The sequence below is a fragment of the Mobula birostris genome, chromosome 1, assembly GCF_030028105.1.
Source record: "Mobula birostris isolate sMobBir1 chromosome 1, sMobBir1.hap1, whole genome shotgun sequence".
NCBI lineage: Eukaryota > Metazoa > Chordata > Chondrichthyes > Myliobatiformes > Myliobatidae > Mobula > Mobula birostris.
Genome location: NC_092370.1, coordinates 77,695,968 through 77,713,843, shown reverse-complemented (window position 1 = coordinate 77,713,843; position 17,876 = coordinate 77,695,968). Strand labels below are relative to the sequence as shown.

General features: G+C 44.1%; 1 protein-coding gene across 3 annotated transcripts in view; it reads left to right on the top strand.

Annotated features, from left to right (window-relative positions):
* kctd1 (potassium channel tetramerization domain containing 1) overlaps window positions 1-17,876 on the top strand; it is a 142,259-nt gene that overhangs the window by 60,790 nt on the left and 63,593 nt on the right. The window contains exons 1-2 of one of the 3 annotated variants that reach the window (XM_072257772.1): window positions 2,985-3,712; window positions 5,224-6,064. The exons of 1 other annotated variant lie outside the window; for it this stretch is intronic. In XM_072257772.1, coding sequence (XP_072113873.1) covers window positions 3,156-3,712; window positions 5,224-6,064 — 1,398 coding nt within the window. In that variant the 5' untranslated portion in view covers window positions 2,985-3,155. Of the gene's footprint in view, window positions 1-2,984; window positions 3,713-5,223; window positions 6,065-17,876 lie in introns of those variants that run through there. One more of the 3 variants, XM_072257792.1, reaches the window with a different exon arrangement.

Genomic DNA, 17,876 nt, shown 5'->3' with positions numbered 1-17,876 from the left:
CTACCTGACCTACTACGTGTATCCAGCTCTGTCTGGTTTCAGAGTGTTTCCTCAATGCCATTTATCAGGTTTGCTGTTGCAAATACAACACTCGTCTCTTTTCCTTATTGTGACATCATTGTATGCTGGTTTTATGTACCACACCACTGCCTTTTAGATGCCTGGCAGCTCCACACCTGAGGCTGTGTGCCCTGTAGCAAACCCTCAGTTCCTACAGGGATGTTTGTAAGGATTCCACATTACCAAGCTGGAGACCCAGTTGCATTGTATTCCAGCCGAGGATGTTGCTGCAGCCTTAACTCTTTGTGTTGTGGTTTGAAATTCACTGAGTGTGGTATTTAAGCAGCATGTCAGTGGGTAGGAGCAAGACCTCTGCTCAGTCACAGAATCATTCTAACCAGCAGGTCATTCACAATGTAATGCCTCAAAACCTACCGCAAGAGGTCTCAGCGCACCCCCAAGCTTTCTCCATGTAAATGTTTCCACAGCAATCTTTTCACTCAGTGCCTCTGGCACAGGAACAGAGAGAGGATCTGTGTTCAATTCCAACCCTGGGCGCTGCTGTGTGGAATTTATACTATGCCCTTGTCAGTGCTGAGGGAAGGAAAGAGTATGAAGGGAAGATGTTGGGGGAGGGAGGTGCTGGGGACAATGGGAGAGAATGGTAGATGGGTGCTTAGGTCATGGGAGCGTTGGGTAGTATAGAGCTGGAGAGGGTGGAGTTTGATGGAAGTGGTGGGATGGAGGGAATGGGGCTAGATTTGTGAGGATCAAGGGATGAACTGTTAGGAGGATATAGAGAATGGCAAGATATTGAGAATGGAGGAGCAGTAGATAGGATAGGACTAAGGAACTGGGTAGCAGAAAAGATGTGGAGTCGGTGGAAGAGGTAGGGTGGAGCAAAGAGATGGAATAGAGAAAAGGAAAGGGAATGAGGCTAATCAAAATTGCAGGGCTGAGGGAAGTGGAAGGAGAGTGCATTGTATGAGAGGGGCAGGCATGAAGGAGGAGAGGAAGAATGAGAGGTGTGGGAAGGACAGACAGCAAAGTCACAGGGAGAGAGGAAATGTGTGGGTGAGAATGTGAATGAGGGAAGGTCAGGGTCATGAAATGGGCCAGGGGAGAGAGGGCAGGATAGCAGGGTGGAACAGACAAGAAAGGGTAAGATCAAAGGGAAAGGGGGCAACACAGTTAGCACCATCGTGAATTGAAGAGCTTTCCTTCACCTACACCAGAGAGTGAGATAGTAAGACAGGCACTTCTCAAAGACATGGGGGATCAGGTGAGAGATTGTGCCACTTCATGCAGAACATAGAGGGGAGTGGAAGAGAGGGGTGAGAATGGGAGAAGGGAGAGGGTGAGATAAATGAAAGACAACGTGAGAATGAGGAGGCAAGAGTGATGGCTGAAGGTGAGAGTGTGAAAGGGTGTGACTGAGTAGGGAAGAAGGGAGATGGGAGAAAACAGAAAAGGTGGGAAGGGGATAGGGGGCTTTGTGGAGTTAGATTGGAGTATTGAGGAGTAGGAAGGGACAGGTATTTGGAGGAGGGAAGGAGAAAAGAAAGAGTTAAAGGAAAATCAGAGGGGTGAGTCACATAGGCTGAATCAAAAGCCATGCTGAATTAGCACATAGGAGGGAGATTGAAAATCTGGCTGAGTGGTGCCACAACAACAACATCTCACCTCAATGTCAGCAAGACCAAAGAGCTGATGATTGACTTCAGAAGGAGGAAACCAGGGGTCCATGAGCCAGTCCTCATCAGAGGATCAGAGGTGGAGTGGGTCAGTAATTTAAAATTCCTCATTGTTATCATTTCAGATGACATGACTTGGGCCCAAAATGTAAATGCAATTATGAAGAAAGCATGGCAGCACATCATCATGAGCTTGTGAAGATTTGGCATGATGTCTAAAACCTTGACAAACTTTGATAGATATGTGGTGGATAGCTTACTGATTGGCTGCATCACATCTTGGTATAGAAACACCAATGCCCGGGAATGAAAAATCCTACCAGAGTAGTGGCTATGGCCTCGTCTATCATGGGTAAAGCTTTCCCCAGTATGAGCACACCTACATGTTGTTGCAGGAAAGCAGTATCCATTGTCAGGGACTCCCAGCACCCAAGTTATGCTCCCTTCTCACTTCTGCCATCAGAAAGAAAAGTACAAGAGCCTCACAACTCATACTACTAGGTTCAGGAACAGTTACTACCCCTCAAACATCAGGCTCTTGAACTTCACTTGCCCATCTCTGAAATGTTCGCACAACCTGTGGACTCACTTTGAAAGACTTTTGCTCTGATGGTCTCAGTATTTATTGCTTATTTATTTATTATTATTTGTTTTTGTATTTCCACAGTTTGTTGTCTTTGCACCCTGGTTGAATGCCTAGTTGGTGCGGTATTTCAATAATTCTATTGTTTTTCTGTTAACTGTGATTGCCCACAAGCAAATGAATCTCTATATGTACTTTGATAATAAATTTACTTTGAACTTTAAGGTAAAGAGAAGGTGGAGGGTTGATGGGGAAAGAGGAGTTCGCAGTGGGGTGGTTTGAGTTGGGTAAGTGAGTTTGGGAAGGACAAAGGGTCAAAGCAAAGAACGGGGTAGAGGAAAGAGGTGTTGTGGACACGAGATGGAAGGGGTAGTCAGATGACAGAAGGGAAGTGTGGAAGCGGGGGTGGGATGGTTTGACAGAATGTGTTTTGGTGTGATCATGGGACAGGATGGGGAGGAGGGTGAAGATGTGGGTGGGGAGGGGTGTGAAGTTGATACGATGGTGCGGCGAGACGAGAAGTGAGGAGAGGAGGGGGGGCGAAGTAGGGAGGGAGAGCTGAGGGGGAAGGTCTCCGAGGAGGGGTGTCCGCGGGCGTGAGTGTGTGTTGGACGCGAAGGGGCGGCGAAATGCGGCCACCACCTCCAGCGCAGAAAGAGGGTGGCGGATCCCGTCTTCAATAGGGGGTGGGTAGGGGGGTTTAACAGAGTCACACCGGTGCTAGGCAGAAGAGCGGCAGTCGGGACACCCGAAACTCCAGGAGGGGGGATATTCCCTCACCCTCCTCTAGTGGGATTGGGACTGTTTGCAGGTGCAAAATCCCAGAGACCAATGCAGCGCATGCGTCCGCGCCACCCGGGCTCCGCACCAGCCGCAACATGGCGCGAGTGCCCGGCAGCGGCGAGCGGACCGGCGCAGCGGGAACAGCGGGGCCGGGGACCGGGACTGGGACGGGTGCAAGCATTGCCCGCCGCTCTATCCGCCGCCGCCGGGAGCGGGAGGAAGAAGGAGAAGCAGCACCCGCCGCGCCTGATTTTGCACCGGCGGGCTCTGCCCCTGATTTTGAGGCGTCCGGCCGCCTGAGCCAGAACACCCGGCTGGCCACCCGCTACGCTGTCAAGATCTTCCGCGATTACCTGAGCGAGAGGGAGCAGCCTTCCGACTTCGAGAGGCTGGGCAAGGAAGAGCTGTGCCGGGCGCTGCGCTCCTTCTACGCTGAGGCCAGGTCAAAGAGCGGGCAGGTGTACAGTAAATCCTCGCTCATCAGCATCCGCAGCTCGCTCAACCGCTACCTGAACGAACCCCCTTACAGCCGCACCCTGGACCTGACCAAGGACCCCGAGCTCCGTAGTGCCAACCTGACACTGGCCGCCGTCATCAGAAAACTCGAGGAGCAGGGAGCCGGTCCCGTCATCCAGAAGCAAGCCATCACCAGGTAGCTGGGCTTAACCCTCTCCCCCCATCTGCTCCCCTTCCCCTCCGTCGCTTCGCTCCCCCCGTTCACACACACTTGGCCGGGTCTTTCACATCCTCCTCTAGCACGCACGCCCGTCCGACTCCTTGCAGAATCATTTAGCTTGGTACATTACACTTGTCCCGCTGCAGATTGGCAACTCAATGAATTGAAACGTCCTTGTTGTTTTATTACCAGTGCCCCTCCCCCTCCACACACACACACACACACACACACACACACACACACACACACAAATATACACAGAGTCATCGCTAACTTTGATAGACGTGCAGTAGCTGTCCAACTTTATCCTATCATTCTCAAGTACAAGTTTATTGCATACAAGTTAATGCATACTCACACAGGGCATGAATGCCAGGAAAATTAGCTTTCCGCTGCAGAAGCACAGTCCCTGCCAAGCACAAGTTAACGTAAACTTAACACTACACGCTACGCTTGGGGGAATCGCATCGGTCCTGTACTAAGAGTTGGCTGCATCCCTCCTTTAGAGAGCAAGGCATGGTGCTCATCGCTGTTTCATTCCTTTCTACTGCACATTTTAGCTCTTTGTGTGTCTGTGTGTTCTCGATGAAAGTCGTTTGATTAGTTATGCAATGCACATATTGTATGACCTCCAGGAACTGTGCAACTCGTTTGATTAAGGTCGGGAACATTCTGGCTGGCTTTTTATTTGCATTAACTTGGCTTTTTATTTAGACTAAATAGCCTTGAACTGTTTTGTCTGCCATCAAGTGACAGTGAAACTGAAAAATTCATAAATACTTGGATTTAAGATATTTATATCTTGTAATCTCCAGACTACCATACAAGTTTTAAAGTTACCAAAGACACTCCTTGGCCAGAATTGTGCCTGGGAGTGTGGAGGATTGTCGGTGAGCATTATGCACTTGGAAGCTAATCTTGGCCATAATTATCATTGCAGCAATTGGGTGATTTGTTCCTGTATGTGGTTTGCATTAGTTGCCTAAAATTGGGTAATTATCATGGTTAATGAATATACAGGTGAGATATGGACTTAGCAAGTTTACCCTTTTTTTCCAATTATCAATTTGGGACAAGGAGTATAGTGCCATGATTTAAGAGCATTAATGCCTTTCTAACCACTAGCATCTGGCAGAATGCTTCTGTTCCCCAACTGGGATATTTAGGTAGTGAAACAGCAGTTGCCGCTGGTGCTATATGGTAGTGTGTAGAGGGAATTATAGTTGCCCATTTCTAGTTATAAATGAGGGAATAGTTTTCACAGAAAACAGTTAAGCAATTTACAATGCTGTGTGTGAAACGTTATAATGCTTTCTCAGTATGTGCATACTTCCTGGTCCTTGCTAGGAAATTGAGACAATGCAGCCGGTGTTGATTTATGCCTAGTCATTATGGTTTTATTAAAAAAACAAAATCATACTTTTTTCCCAAAAAAATACTGTATCATGTCATCAAGACAAATCATATCGTGACATCCCTATCACCAGGTCCGATCTGAGGAAACTCTACACCTCCTGCAGCTTCGATACGAACATGCCCTTTGGATTGCTCAATAAGGTCTGGTTCGAGATCTGCATGTACTTCTGCACAAGGGGTCGGGAGAACCAAAGGGAACTGGAGGAGGACTCCTTTGGCCTGGGCACAGATGAGGATGGCAGAAGATTTGTCTATTATAAAGCCTGTGGACCTTATCATAAATCTCGCTCGGTAACCTGGAGTAAGAAGAGAATGTATGAGACAGGCACAGAGTTTTGCCCTTATGCCAGTTTTGTTAAGTATATTTCAAAGCGTAACCCCCTCTGTAAGGCTTTCTTTCAAAGACCAAGGGATCATTGCAATGAAAGTGATGTGACCTGGTATGAAAACAAAGCCATTGGAAAAAATCTTTTGGGCACACGGATGCAGATGCTTTCCAAAACTGCCAAGCTCTCCAAGACTTACACTAATCATTGCATAGGAGCGATGTCTGTAGCCACACTGAGCAGCATAGCGGGCACGGGCAACAGGCTGATGCCTCACAGATCACCCCAAAGCACTAATGGCTCCCATCAACATCACCAGCAGCCCTGCCCTTACGGCATCCAAAACCATGATGGAGAGGTTGTGAGAGTGAAAGTGGAGCAGACTATGACCCCCGCATTTTATCAACCAATGTCATCACACGACATCAGCTGTCCACCTTCACCAAAACGAATATGCATCCGGTCCTCCGATCCCATAGATTCCCAGAATGTGCTTCCAGATGGCAACGGCTCACAGGAATCTTTGCTTCAGGAATCCAGTGAACGCCTTGGATCCAATACATCAATACTCATATCGACTATCCAGGTAATGCTTGACAATCATGGCTTTAACAACTCAACTGATTTTTTTGAAGCCACCTTTCTGATTTAAACAAAAGCTAAGACATGTCTTGGTTGTTACCATAGTCACTGTCTACATTTAAAAGTTAAGTTAAAGATGAACAAACATATTCATTTAGGGTTTTTCATTTGTTTAAAATTGTTTAAATTTTAAATTATTTCCTTCCTCTTTCAGCATTTAGTTGTTTTTCTGGGAGGGGGGTGAGAGGGATGTTTTAATTGAAAAGCTTTGGCAAAAAGTTTGAGATGATCAGCAAAGAAGATATTATAACTTGGGCAAACTTACTGTATTTAAATTTTGTGTCCATCTTGTATGTGTAGATTCACACAAGAAGCAAAACCAAAATTGGGTTTATTATTTCTGACAAATGTAGTGAAATTTGTTTTTCAACAGCAGTTCAATAGGTACATTTAATGTCAAAGAAATGTATACAGTATACATCCTAAAATTCTTTTTCTTTACAATATATAAAAATACTATAAGTTACAATAACAGATACATTAAAAACAGGGCAAAATAGTGAGGTTGGGTTCATGGACTATTCAGAAATCTGATGATGGAGGGGAAGAAACTGTTTCTAAAACATTGAGTGTATGTCTTCAGACTCCTGTACCACCTTCCTAATTGCTGTAGTGAATAGAAGGCACATCCTGGATGGTGAGGGTCCTCGATAAGGGATGATACCTTCTGGAGGCACCGCCTCTTGAAGACGTCCTCAATGGTGGGGAGGCTGGTGCCCAAGGTGGAGATGGCTGAGTACAACCTTCTGCAGCTTTTTTGATTCAGTGCAATGGAGCCTTCGTACCAAGCCGTGATTCAACCACTCAGAATGCTTTCCATAGTAAACGTAGAAATTTGCTGGAGTCTTTGGTGACATATCAAATCTCCTAAAGCTTCTAATGATGTATAGCTGCTGGTGTTTCTTTATGATTGCAATCACTGTGTTGGGCCGAGATTAAATCCTCTGAGATGTTGATGCCCACAACTTTGAAGCGTAATTTTTAAAATTTATGTTGAGTTAATGGGCCCATTAAGCCCATCCCCTTCAATTAACTCATTTCTGCTTTGTTCCTGCTTTCATTTGCATCAATAATCTTTGCATTATCTAATAGAAAATTTCAAACCCAGGCCACGTTTTAATTTCTTATCTCTCTACCCCAAGTCCACTATCTTTTGTGCTTTGGCATTATGACAGGTTTCCACTGGCTTTTTGTGGCTGATTCCCACGTACTGTGCACGTTGTCTCTTTCTGCTGATAATCATTAACAAGTTTTCCCAGATGGCATCCAGTCTAAGTTCCACTGTACACACGTTCTCCTTTGTAACACCTCCGGTTGTAATTGCAACCTCTGTGCAAAGAGCTGCTTCACTGTGGCAAAATTGGTTCCCAGTTCAGCTGTCAACTTGCCTCTGAGAAGCTATTTTATCTGATCTGTAGTGCACTGCTAGTTTTAGGACTATAATCACAAATTGGCTGTTGTGTTTCATAATATTATAATAGCAGGACTTAGCTATGAAACATTTTGTGACTTCTTGACCATGCGAGAGGTGTAGTAGAACTGCAAGTTCATTCTTTCCCAACACTTTGGAATACTTTGGGACCTTGGAGTACATTGAAAGCAGAGTTAGGCAGGGTGGTGAAAAAGTCATTTAGCGTACTGGCCTTCAGTCAGGACACTGAGTACAGGAGTTGGGACATTGTGTTGTAGTTTAATTTGTTTGTGAGGCTGCACTTGGATTACTGTATGCAGTTTTGGAAGGTTATACTGTATACAGTTTGGCCATACTTGGAGTACTGTGTACAGTTAAGGAACTGTACATAGTTATAGAATGAATGTAATTAAACTAGAAAGAGTGCATTGAAGATTTGCGAGCATGCTGCCAGGACACGAGTGCCTGAGTTATAGAGAGCGGTTGGCCAGGCGAGGTCTTTAATCCCTGGAAGGTAGGAGAATGAGGGCGATCTTATAAAAGTGCTTACAATAATGGGAGAGTTGAAAACTAGGGAACATAAATTTAGGGTGAGAGTGAAAAGGTTTAAAAGGGACCTGAGGGGCAACTTTTTCACCAGAGGGTGGGGAGTATATGGAACAAACTGCCAGAGGAAGTGGTTGAGGCTGGGAGGACAGTGTCATTTAAGAAGCAGTTGCATAGGTAAATAGAGGGGTAGGACTTGGAGGAATATGAGCCCATTGTAGAAAATTGAGACTGGCTGGGTGGGCACCATAGTTGGACTGGAGGGCCCTTATCAATGCTTCCATAACTGATCTCATTTAAAGATGAGAGTGTCATTAGTTGGGGTGGGCCAGAGTACCAGAGATTAAGAGGTTCAGTCCTTTATTCCATGGAGACCCATTGAGCAGGATATTCTTTACCTTTTGCTTGCCATTCAACTGGACTTGGATCTCTACCTGCGCATTAACATATTGAATCCAGGATGAACTGTTGCCAGTGCGTCTGACTTGCACTGGCCCTGGACACACCATTAAGTATGCTGGTGAGTGTCCAGATGCCCTTTATGCCAGGGAGAGGCCCTCCGTTGGTCAATGTCAACCATGAATGTTGCATCCTAGCTGTATGCATGATTCACAGTACACTGTGGAGAGCCACCTGTGTTCATGTAGCGGGCTCCCCTCCTCTCCATGCAGCTGTTGAATCCAGAGGATACAGTTTGGTACCAGTGGCTTCACAGGAGCTGCCAGTCGGTGTTGACTTCAATGTAGGACTGTCTTGGTGCTTGCTCCACCTCAGATTTTTCCTCAGGGTTTACTCCCAAAGCCTTCCCCATGAGTGTGTATAGCTGCAAGGCAGCGGAGGTTTGAGATCAGAGTTTTCCTTCTAAATGAGTTACTAATCACGGCTGATGACGTCCATCTACCCAAAGTGACTGTTTTTAAGGTGCCAGTAACCCACCTTTGCTCGTTGTCTTGTCAGTAGAGATGGTTCCACCAGGCTTGGTAGCTAGGCCACACATGAAGGCCAGGAGCTGGACTTGGTTGTCAGAGGCTATTTGGGACATGTGCCATTGGGAGCATTTAATAGGTAGTGGGAGCTTGTCCTCATTACCACCCCCAGTTGTAGCAACCTTAAGGAACCAGGCAGAACTGGTGTAAGAACCATATCTCATTCGTTTAAATGACATCACGCATCTTATAGAGAATGGTAGTTCAAGGTAAGTGCCCATTTAGATTTTAAATATTATTTTGATTTTGTAATTAAATGTAGATTTTATGAAAAAATGATATCTTAAAGTTAATTTTAAATTCTTTTCTCTCTGTTTCTCTCTCTGTCTCACATTGTACATAAGAAATGTGAAAGGAGAACATTGTCTGGTCTGTTGACATCACTGGCAGGCTTCCAATATAACTGGGCAGCAGGGTTATTGTTCTAGCTGAGAACTGGTTTTGAAACGAGGTTAATGCTGTCAGTGCAACGGTGAGATGAGTTTCTTTTTACACAGTGAGATGTGATGTGGGACACTGTCTGAAAGGTTGTTGAGAGCAGATTAGACTGGAATTTCAGCCAAACAGAATGAGATATGTTTTTGAGAGAGAGAAATTTGCAGGCAGTGGCTATGAAGAATGGGAAGTGGGACTAATTGACAAAATCTTTTCAAAGAGCCAGCACACATGATGGCTAAAAGGCTTCTTTGTTTTATCCATTTGCTGAATTTGAGTGGTATATACTACTATCTCTAACTGTCCTTGAAAAGGTGGAGGTGAATATTTTACTAAAGCCCATATAGACAACATCCATTGCCATACTCTCATCAGTCACCTTTCTCTCACTCTCCTTTTTCTCCCTCTGTCCCTCTGAATATACCTCTTGCCCATCCTCTGGGTCCCCCCCCCCCATCTTTCTTCCCGGACCTCCTGTCCCATGATCCTCTCGTATCCCTTTTGCCAATCACCTGTCCAGCTCTTGGCTCCATCCCTCCCCCTCCTGTCTTCTCCTATCATTTTGGATCTCCCCCTCCCCCTCCAACTTTCAAATCCTTTACTCACTCTTCCTTCAGTTAGTCCTGACGAAGGGTCTCAGCCTGAAACGTCGACTGTACCTCTTCCTAGAGATGCTGCCTGGCCTGCTGCGTTCACCGGCAACTTTAATGTGTGTTGCTCTCATCAGTCATCTTTACTGCCTCCTCATAAAATTCAAGTCACGATTGTAAGACATGACATCCCCCTCCCACCATACAAAGCTAAGCTGATTATCCCTTATAAATCTACGCTTTTCCAGATGTGTGTAAATTGTATCCTTAAGAATCTTCGGCAGTAATTTCCTTAATGTGAGGTTCTCTGGCTTAAAATTTCCTGGTTTGTCCCTATTGTACATTTTAAACAAAAGAACAACACTAGCAATTCTCTGTTCCTCTGGGACCTCACCTGTGGATAAAGAGGATATAAAGATCTCTCTCCATGCTCCCAGTGATCTCTGCTCCTGTCTGTCTCAATGACCTGGGATGGTTATAACAAGTCCCACACCACCAGGCTCCGAAACAGTTTTACTCTATAAACAGTAGGGTTCTGATCCATCGTGGATAAATTCAATCACCACTACTTGGAGTTAATTTTATGACCCGCAGACTCACTGTCAAGGACTTTTTAACGACTCATTCTCAGTACTATTTTTTTATTTGCACAGTTTGTCTTACACACTGGTGGTCTGTCAGTCTTTGTCTGTTTACATATAGTTTCATGTAAGTGGGGGGAGGAAGGATGTTGACTCAGACCATGAGAGGCCTGCATCGAGCATTTTCATGCCTTACAAGGCGCAGATTGGATTCCCCTCCCTTCATGTAAGTGCTATTGTATTTCCATTTTGTTCCTGTAAATCCTACAAGAAAATGAATCTGAAGGTAGTATATGGTAGCATAAATATAATTCAGTAATAAATTTTCTTTGAACTTTTCTGATCTTACTAATCTACACATCCTTCTCCTTGGTGACTATCTATCTGAAGCAATCATTTAGTCCCTCACTTACTTCCACCGGCTCTTTTGTCCTTGAGTGGTCCTATCTTCTTCTTAGCTATACAATTGTTTTTGATGGGTGTATAAAATCCTTTGGGATTCATCTTCATCCTCTTGCCAATGGCCCCATGACCCCATTTCATTCCTCAGAGGCCCTGTCTGATTCCCTGAAACTTGCATGTGCTTCCATTTTCTCTTTGACTAAATTTGCATTATGTCTCAATCATCCCAGGTTCCTGAGCTTTGCTCTGCTGTCCTGACAGGATTGGTCTAGAATTTTGAATAGTGGGTCTTTAAATGACTCCCACCCATATCATATGTGTACTTCATCAATAACAGCTGCTGCTAACCTATTCTCCCCACCTACTGCCTAATATTATTCTACATAGTCTCCTCCGATTTAGCGCATTCCCCCGAGATCCATTCTTGTCTTATCCATACCTAACTTAAAACCTAGTTCTGATCACGGAACCCATGAAAACTTGCATCACCTTCTGGTTCTTCTTGTTAGTGACCACCTATATGGGTTTCAATGCAATGGATTAATATATGAGGAGCATATGATGGTTCAGGGCCTGTACTCGCTGAGGTTTAGAATGAGGGGAGATCTCATTGAAAGCAATGGAATATTGAAAGGCCAAGATAGAGTGGATAACAGTGGGGCCAGAGGGCACAGCTTCAGAGTAGGGGGATGTCCATTTAGAATAGTGATGAGGAGGAATTTCTTTTGCCAGAGGGTGGTGAATCTGTGGAGTTCTTTGCCGCAGATGGCTGCAGAGCTCAAGCCATTCTATATATTTAATGCAGAGATTGATAGATTCTTGATTAGTCAGGGCATCAAAGGTTATGGGGGGAGAAGACAGAATGGGGTTGAGAGGGGAAATAAACCAGCTATGGTGGAATGGTGAAGCAGACTCGATAGACTGAATGGCCCATTTCTGCTCCTATGTCTTATTGTGATGGATTTTGGATAGTCAAGCCAGTGTGGGACTTGTTCTGTGAATGGTAGGGCACTAGGGTATGCAATGGAACAGAGAGACCTAGAAGTACAAGTGCATCATTCAGTGAGCAGTGTCTCAGGCAGATGGAGTAGCCTTTATCAGTAAGGGGATTGAGTGCTTGAGTTGTGACACTATGAGGCAGTTGTACAAACTGTTGGTGATGTTACACTTGGAGTACTGTGTACAGTTTTGGTCACCCTATTATAGAAAAATTCTCTTTGCAAGACCTTGAGTGTCTTCCTGACTAAGTTGTTAGCACCAATATAAACCATCTTTTCTGACCATCACAACACAATGGCTGAATGGCCTCCTGGGCATGAGTTTTCTATGTCTGTAAATGTCCAGCTACTGTTACGGTAAATTGGTTTATTATTGTCACTTACACTGAGGTACAATGAAATTTTGTTTAGCATACCATCCACACAGATATTTCATCATGTCAGTACATCAAGATTATAAGGGTAAATTAAAACAAAATGCGGTATAAAGTATTATAATTACAGAGGAAGTGCAGGCAGTCAGAAAGGTGCAAGGCCATTCAATATTCTAACAGTAGGATGGAAGCTGTCCTTGAGCCTGGTGATATCTGCTTTCAGGCTTTTGTATTTTTTGCCTTATGGGATGAGAGAAGAGTGAATGTCGGGATGGGAGGGGGATCTTTGATTATGTTGGTTGCTTTACTGAGGCAGCAAGAAGTGTAGTCCATGGAGTGAAGGCTGGTTTCCGTGATATGCTGAGCCGTGTCCACAACTCTGTTTGTTGAATCACAGGCAGAGCAGTTGGCACACCAAGCTGTGATGCATCGGAATAGGATGCTGTCTGTGAAATTGGCGAGGGGATGTCATTAATGTCATGTGACCCTCAACAACTGAGAAGTCTCTAGTGGGCATATTTAGAGTTGTTTTACTGAGGCAGCAAGAAGTGCAGTCAGAGTTAGTGGAGGAGAGGCTGGCCTTGTGAAGTTCTGAACTATACTCACAACTCTCTTAAGTTTATCATACTAGGGGACAGTCCAATGGTCTTTAACAGTATTAGACTCAGAGCAGTTGCCATACCAAGCTGTCATACATCCACTTGAGTGGTGCATTTATAGTGTCGGTTATTAGGAATCATGGCCTTAAGTTGGACTCTATTTGTTATCTCATCAGTTCAAGTATACTAGATAGATTTGTCTCAGAGGGCATTTTGTTTATTGAATAAACAAGTGGTTCAAACTGATTAATTTATTCTAAACTCAAATTTTGGTTTGGTACACATAGTTACATTTAGTAAAGAAGATAGATCACGAAAGGATGGAAATACTTTTCTTGAAGGACATAGATTTCAATACAGAGCTTAAAACCAAAGTTAGTGGATTTTCTGGCTGGGGCATGAAAGAAGTGGCAACCATTCAAGGCAGAGATGAGAAGAAATTAGTTTGCACTGTCAGCTGAAAGTGCAGAAGTTGGAATGGTGGTTTAATTAGTCACAGATTAGTACATACCTTAGTTCATTTTAAGCAACGCACACAAAATGCTGGAGGAACTCAGCAAGTCAGGCAGCATCTATAGAGGGAAATGAACAATCGATGTTTTGGGCCAAAATCCTTAATTAGGACTGAAAATGAAATGGACAGAAGGTAGAATGGAGGCTGGGGAGGGGAGGGGAGGGGAAGGAATACAAGCTGGCAGGTGATAGGTGAGACCAGATGACACTTATCCTAACCATTTAGCTCTTTCACCTCCCAGCTTTTCCCTTTCCCTTTTATTCCCTCTTCCCCCTCACCTGGTCTTACCTATCCCCTGCCAGTTTGTACTCCTCCGCCCACTCCCTTCTTTTCCAGTGTAAATGTAGAGTGTCAGCCCAAAATGTCAACTGTTTATTTCTCCCCATAGAGTTCCTTAGACTTTTTTTGTGGGTGTTGCTCAAGATTTCCAGCATCTTCAGAACCTCTTGAGTCTCAGTTCATTCTAAATCTTAGATCATAGTTAGAATTGGGTAATTAATACTACAAATGCAAAACGTGCAGAAAGTCAGGAGTTCAGTGTCATGCTGTAGAAAGTTACAACCTGCATTAACTATTAGCCTGAGGACTTGCATTTATTGGATTTCGACCATTGGTGATGGGTGTTTCATGGTTGATCTTGGTTTCGCTCCTTTGTGGTTGACAGCTATTGCAGTAAATTTGAGGATTTGAGATTTTACATAGATCAGAGCTTGCACATTCTGCCCATCAGTATCATCCTGTATTTTTTATATTCCCTCCTGACTTGGGTGGAGGTTATTTGGCCCAGCCAGCTCTCAGAACTATCCCATTTTTTCTATTTCTCCTATTTATTTCCCTGTAACCTATGTTCTTACACATGCCCATTAACATCCACTGATTTTCCAACCACCCACCTACACATTAAGGGCACGGTATAGTGCAGTAATTACTATTAGTGTTGATTTATCATTGTCACATGAAAAAGATTCAGTGAGGGCTTTTGTTTATATGCCATCCGGACAGATCATGCCAAATCATTGAAGTAAAAAGAAAACCATGCACAATGTAGTGTTACAGGTACAGAGGAAGTGCAGTGCAGGCAGACAAATAAAGTGCAAGGCCAATGCGGAGTGGATCAGAGGATCAGGAGTTCATCTTTTAGCATATAAAAAGTTCATTCGAGAGTTTGATAACAATGGGATTGAAGATGTCCAGTGAGAAGATGAGAATGCCCATGGTGGGTGGGGTCCTTGATCATGTTGACTACTTTTCTGAAGCAGCGAGAAATATAGCTGGACTGAGTGGAGGAGAGGTTAATTTGTCTGGTGGATTTGAGCTGTATTCACAACAGAAATATCTTGCAGTTTGAGCAATTAACCTACCGACCTATTTTGTTTGATTTCCCCTGAATCTGCTCTACTCCTCTCCATCCTTAGAATCATTGAATAATAATACCGACCTCTTAAGCCTATACGGTCCAAGTTGAGCACAGCATCCTTCTTGCTAGTCTCAGTAGCCCATGTTCAGTCCATAACTTTCCAAGTCACTCCCCTTCATGTACCCCCTGTTGCCTTCTCTCTCATGTCTTCCTCTCAAACACGTCAACAACGTTCATCTTTAACAAGTGCTGTGAGTTTCATGTTCTTACCCTACTTAAACTGAGTCACGCTCTGAATTATTGACCCACTGAAATATTTCATTAACACTCGGGCTAAGTCGTCTTTGACCTGTATATCAATAATACAGCAGCAACATCAAACTATAGCAGTCTTGCTGGTCCTTGTCGACCCTGAGGGCCTCATTACTGTCCTCTCTCACACTCAGCTGATAATGAGAAACCTAGGGGCTATCTGTGACCAAATTGTCCTCTACAGTGATAATGTCGTCGTATTTCCAAAGTTTCTCATTTGAATCAGTGCTTGAGATTTTGGTGGGGATGTATAAGTTTGGGTTCCTTGTCAGTGATGGATCTCTGGAGAAATTTCCACACATATCTGTGTTAGGAGCAATAGCTGTCACTGCATAGAACAATGTCACGATTGTATCACCTTCCAGGAGAATTTTCTCTGAAAATGCCCTATTTACATGTCGTCTGAATTTACTGTGAAATGAGATTTGAGGAAAGAATTTGCATTTTTTTTTTACAAACTGTATCTAATTCAAATAAAACTGGGGGCTATTAATTGTTTTACTTGCTACTTTCAAATGATCGCCTTTGCTGCTATCTGATAGTGTTGGATTCCACCAGAGGGGGTGAAGAGAAATGCAGTTAGGACTTGCAATTTGTCTTCCAATCATATGCTGGGAGGAGGGAAGAGCATTTTTCTGGAAATTGTACTGTGCACACTCCACATCTCACCGGTTTCCTTCTCCATCTCCTGGGGTGATGTTCAAAGTGCCTTGGACTGGTGTGAATTATAATACTCCAGCAAGAGTTTTTAAGGAGACAGCGAGTCAACCTGGTTTTGTTCTTGAAGAAGCTGTTTTCTTTTAATCATGAAAAATTACATTTATTTTTCATTTTGCCTGCAGTTTATAACAATTGCAAAGTGGGACACAAATACAAGCTTTAGCAATTAAAATTCATTCTCTTTGTGCCCAAAGGCATGCACGTAATCTGTAGGACATTTAAAAATAAAATGTAAACGTGCTCCTACTCTCTCTCTTTTACTCTGTCATGCCCCTCTCCCACCTGCAAGCCCCCTCTCACGCACAAGCATTCACTCATGCACGTAGATAGGACTGGAGACATTTTGTAGAGTGCATCCAAGTCATTTGTGGACTTACACCACATTCAGATTTATCATCACTGATTTATATGACATGAAATTTGGTGTTTTATGGCATCGGTACAGTGTAAAAATATAAAGTTACAAAATAAGTAGTGTAAATACAATTTTTTTTTAAAAAAAAAGGAATAACGTAGTGTTTATGGGTTTATGGATTGTTCAGAAATCTGATGCTAGAGGGGAAGAAACTGTTCCTAAAATGTGTGCATCTTCAGGCTCCTGTACTTCCTGTGTTATGGTAGTAATAAAGCGAGGGCATTTTCCAGATGGTGAGTGCCCTTAATGATGGATGCTGCTTCTTCAGGTACCACCTCTGGAAAATGTCCTTGATGGTGGGGAGAGTTGTGCCCATGTAGAACTGGCTGAGTCTACAACCATCTGCAGCCTCTTGCAGTTTTGTGAATTGCAGCCTAAATACCGGGCTGTGATGCAACTAGTCAGAATGCTCTCCATTGTACGTCTGTAGAAATTGGTAAGAGTATTTAGTTATATACTAAATCTTTAAACTGCTAATGAAGTAGTGTCGCTGACATGCCTTTTTTGTGTTGGACCTGGATTGATCTACTTGGATGTTGACACCCAGGAACTTGAAATTGTTCATCCCATCTACCGCTCACCTTCAATAATGGTTCTCCCAACTTCCTTCTTCCTAAAATACACAACCAGTTCCGTGGTTTCCATCATCTTCAACATGGGTGCCCCCCGGGGCCATGTGCTGAGCTCCCTGCTGTACACTCTGCTCACAGATGACTGTTTAAACACCTGAGTAATCATGTTGTCAAGCACGACAGTGATGCTATAGTGGCGGAGCTCATCACCAACAGCAATGAGACAGCCTACAGAGAGGAAGTGAACGAGCTTGAGGCCTGGTGCCAGGCAAATAATCTCTTCCTCAATGTCAATAAGACGAGGGAAATGGTTACCGACCTCAGGAGAACTTGCACCACTAACACCCCTCTTTATATCAGCAGCACAGCCGTGGGTGCTTTGAGCAGTTTCGAACTCCTTGGAGAGCACATCTCACACAATGTCTCATGGTCCTCAAATACAAGTAAGAAAGCACACCAAAACCTCTACTTTCTGAGCGGATTGAAGAGAGCTGGACGATACACATCAATGGTAGTAGAGAGCATCCTAGAATGCTGTTACAATGCATAGTACAGAAACTGCACTGTGGTGGACAGACAGGCTCTATCAAAACTGCTTAATGCATCACTGGCACCAGCCTATCTACCGTCAAGGAAATATTTACAGAAAGGTGCCAGAAAAAATCCCACCCACTCTGCTCATGGACCGTTTGTCCCACTCCCACCGGGAAGTGTTGGGGGCGGGGAAATTTGTATCTATGACATGACCACCAGACTCAAAAACAGTTACCTTCCCCAAGCAGTAAGGCTGATCAACACTTCCACCCGCTAACCCACCCGTCCACACACCTCACCACCACTACTTTATTATTTCCTGTCAGTCACCTTACGTACAGACACTTCTGTGCCTAGTGTCACCTTATGAACATGCAATCAATCTATGTACATGAGCTAGCTTATGTATG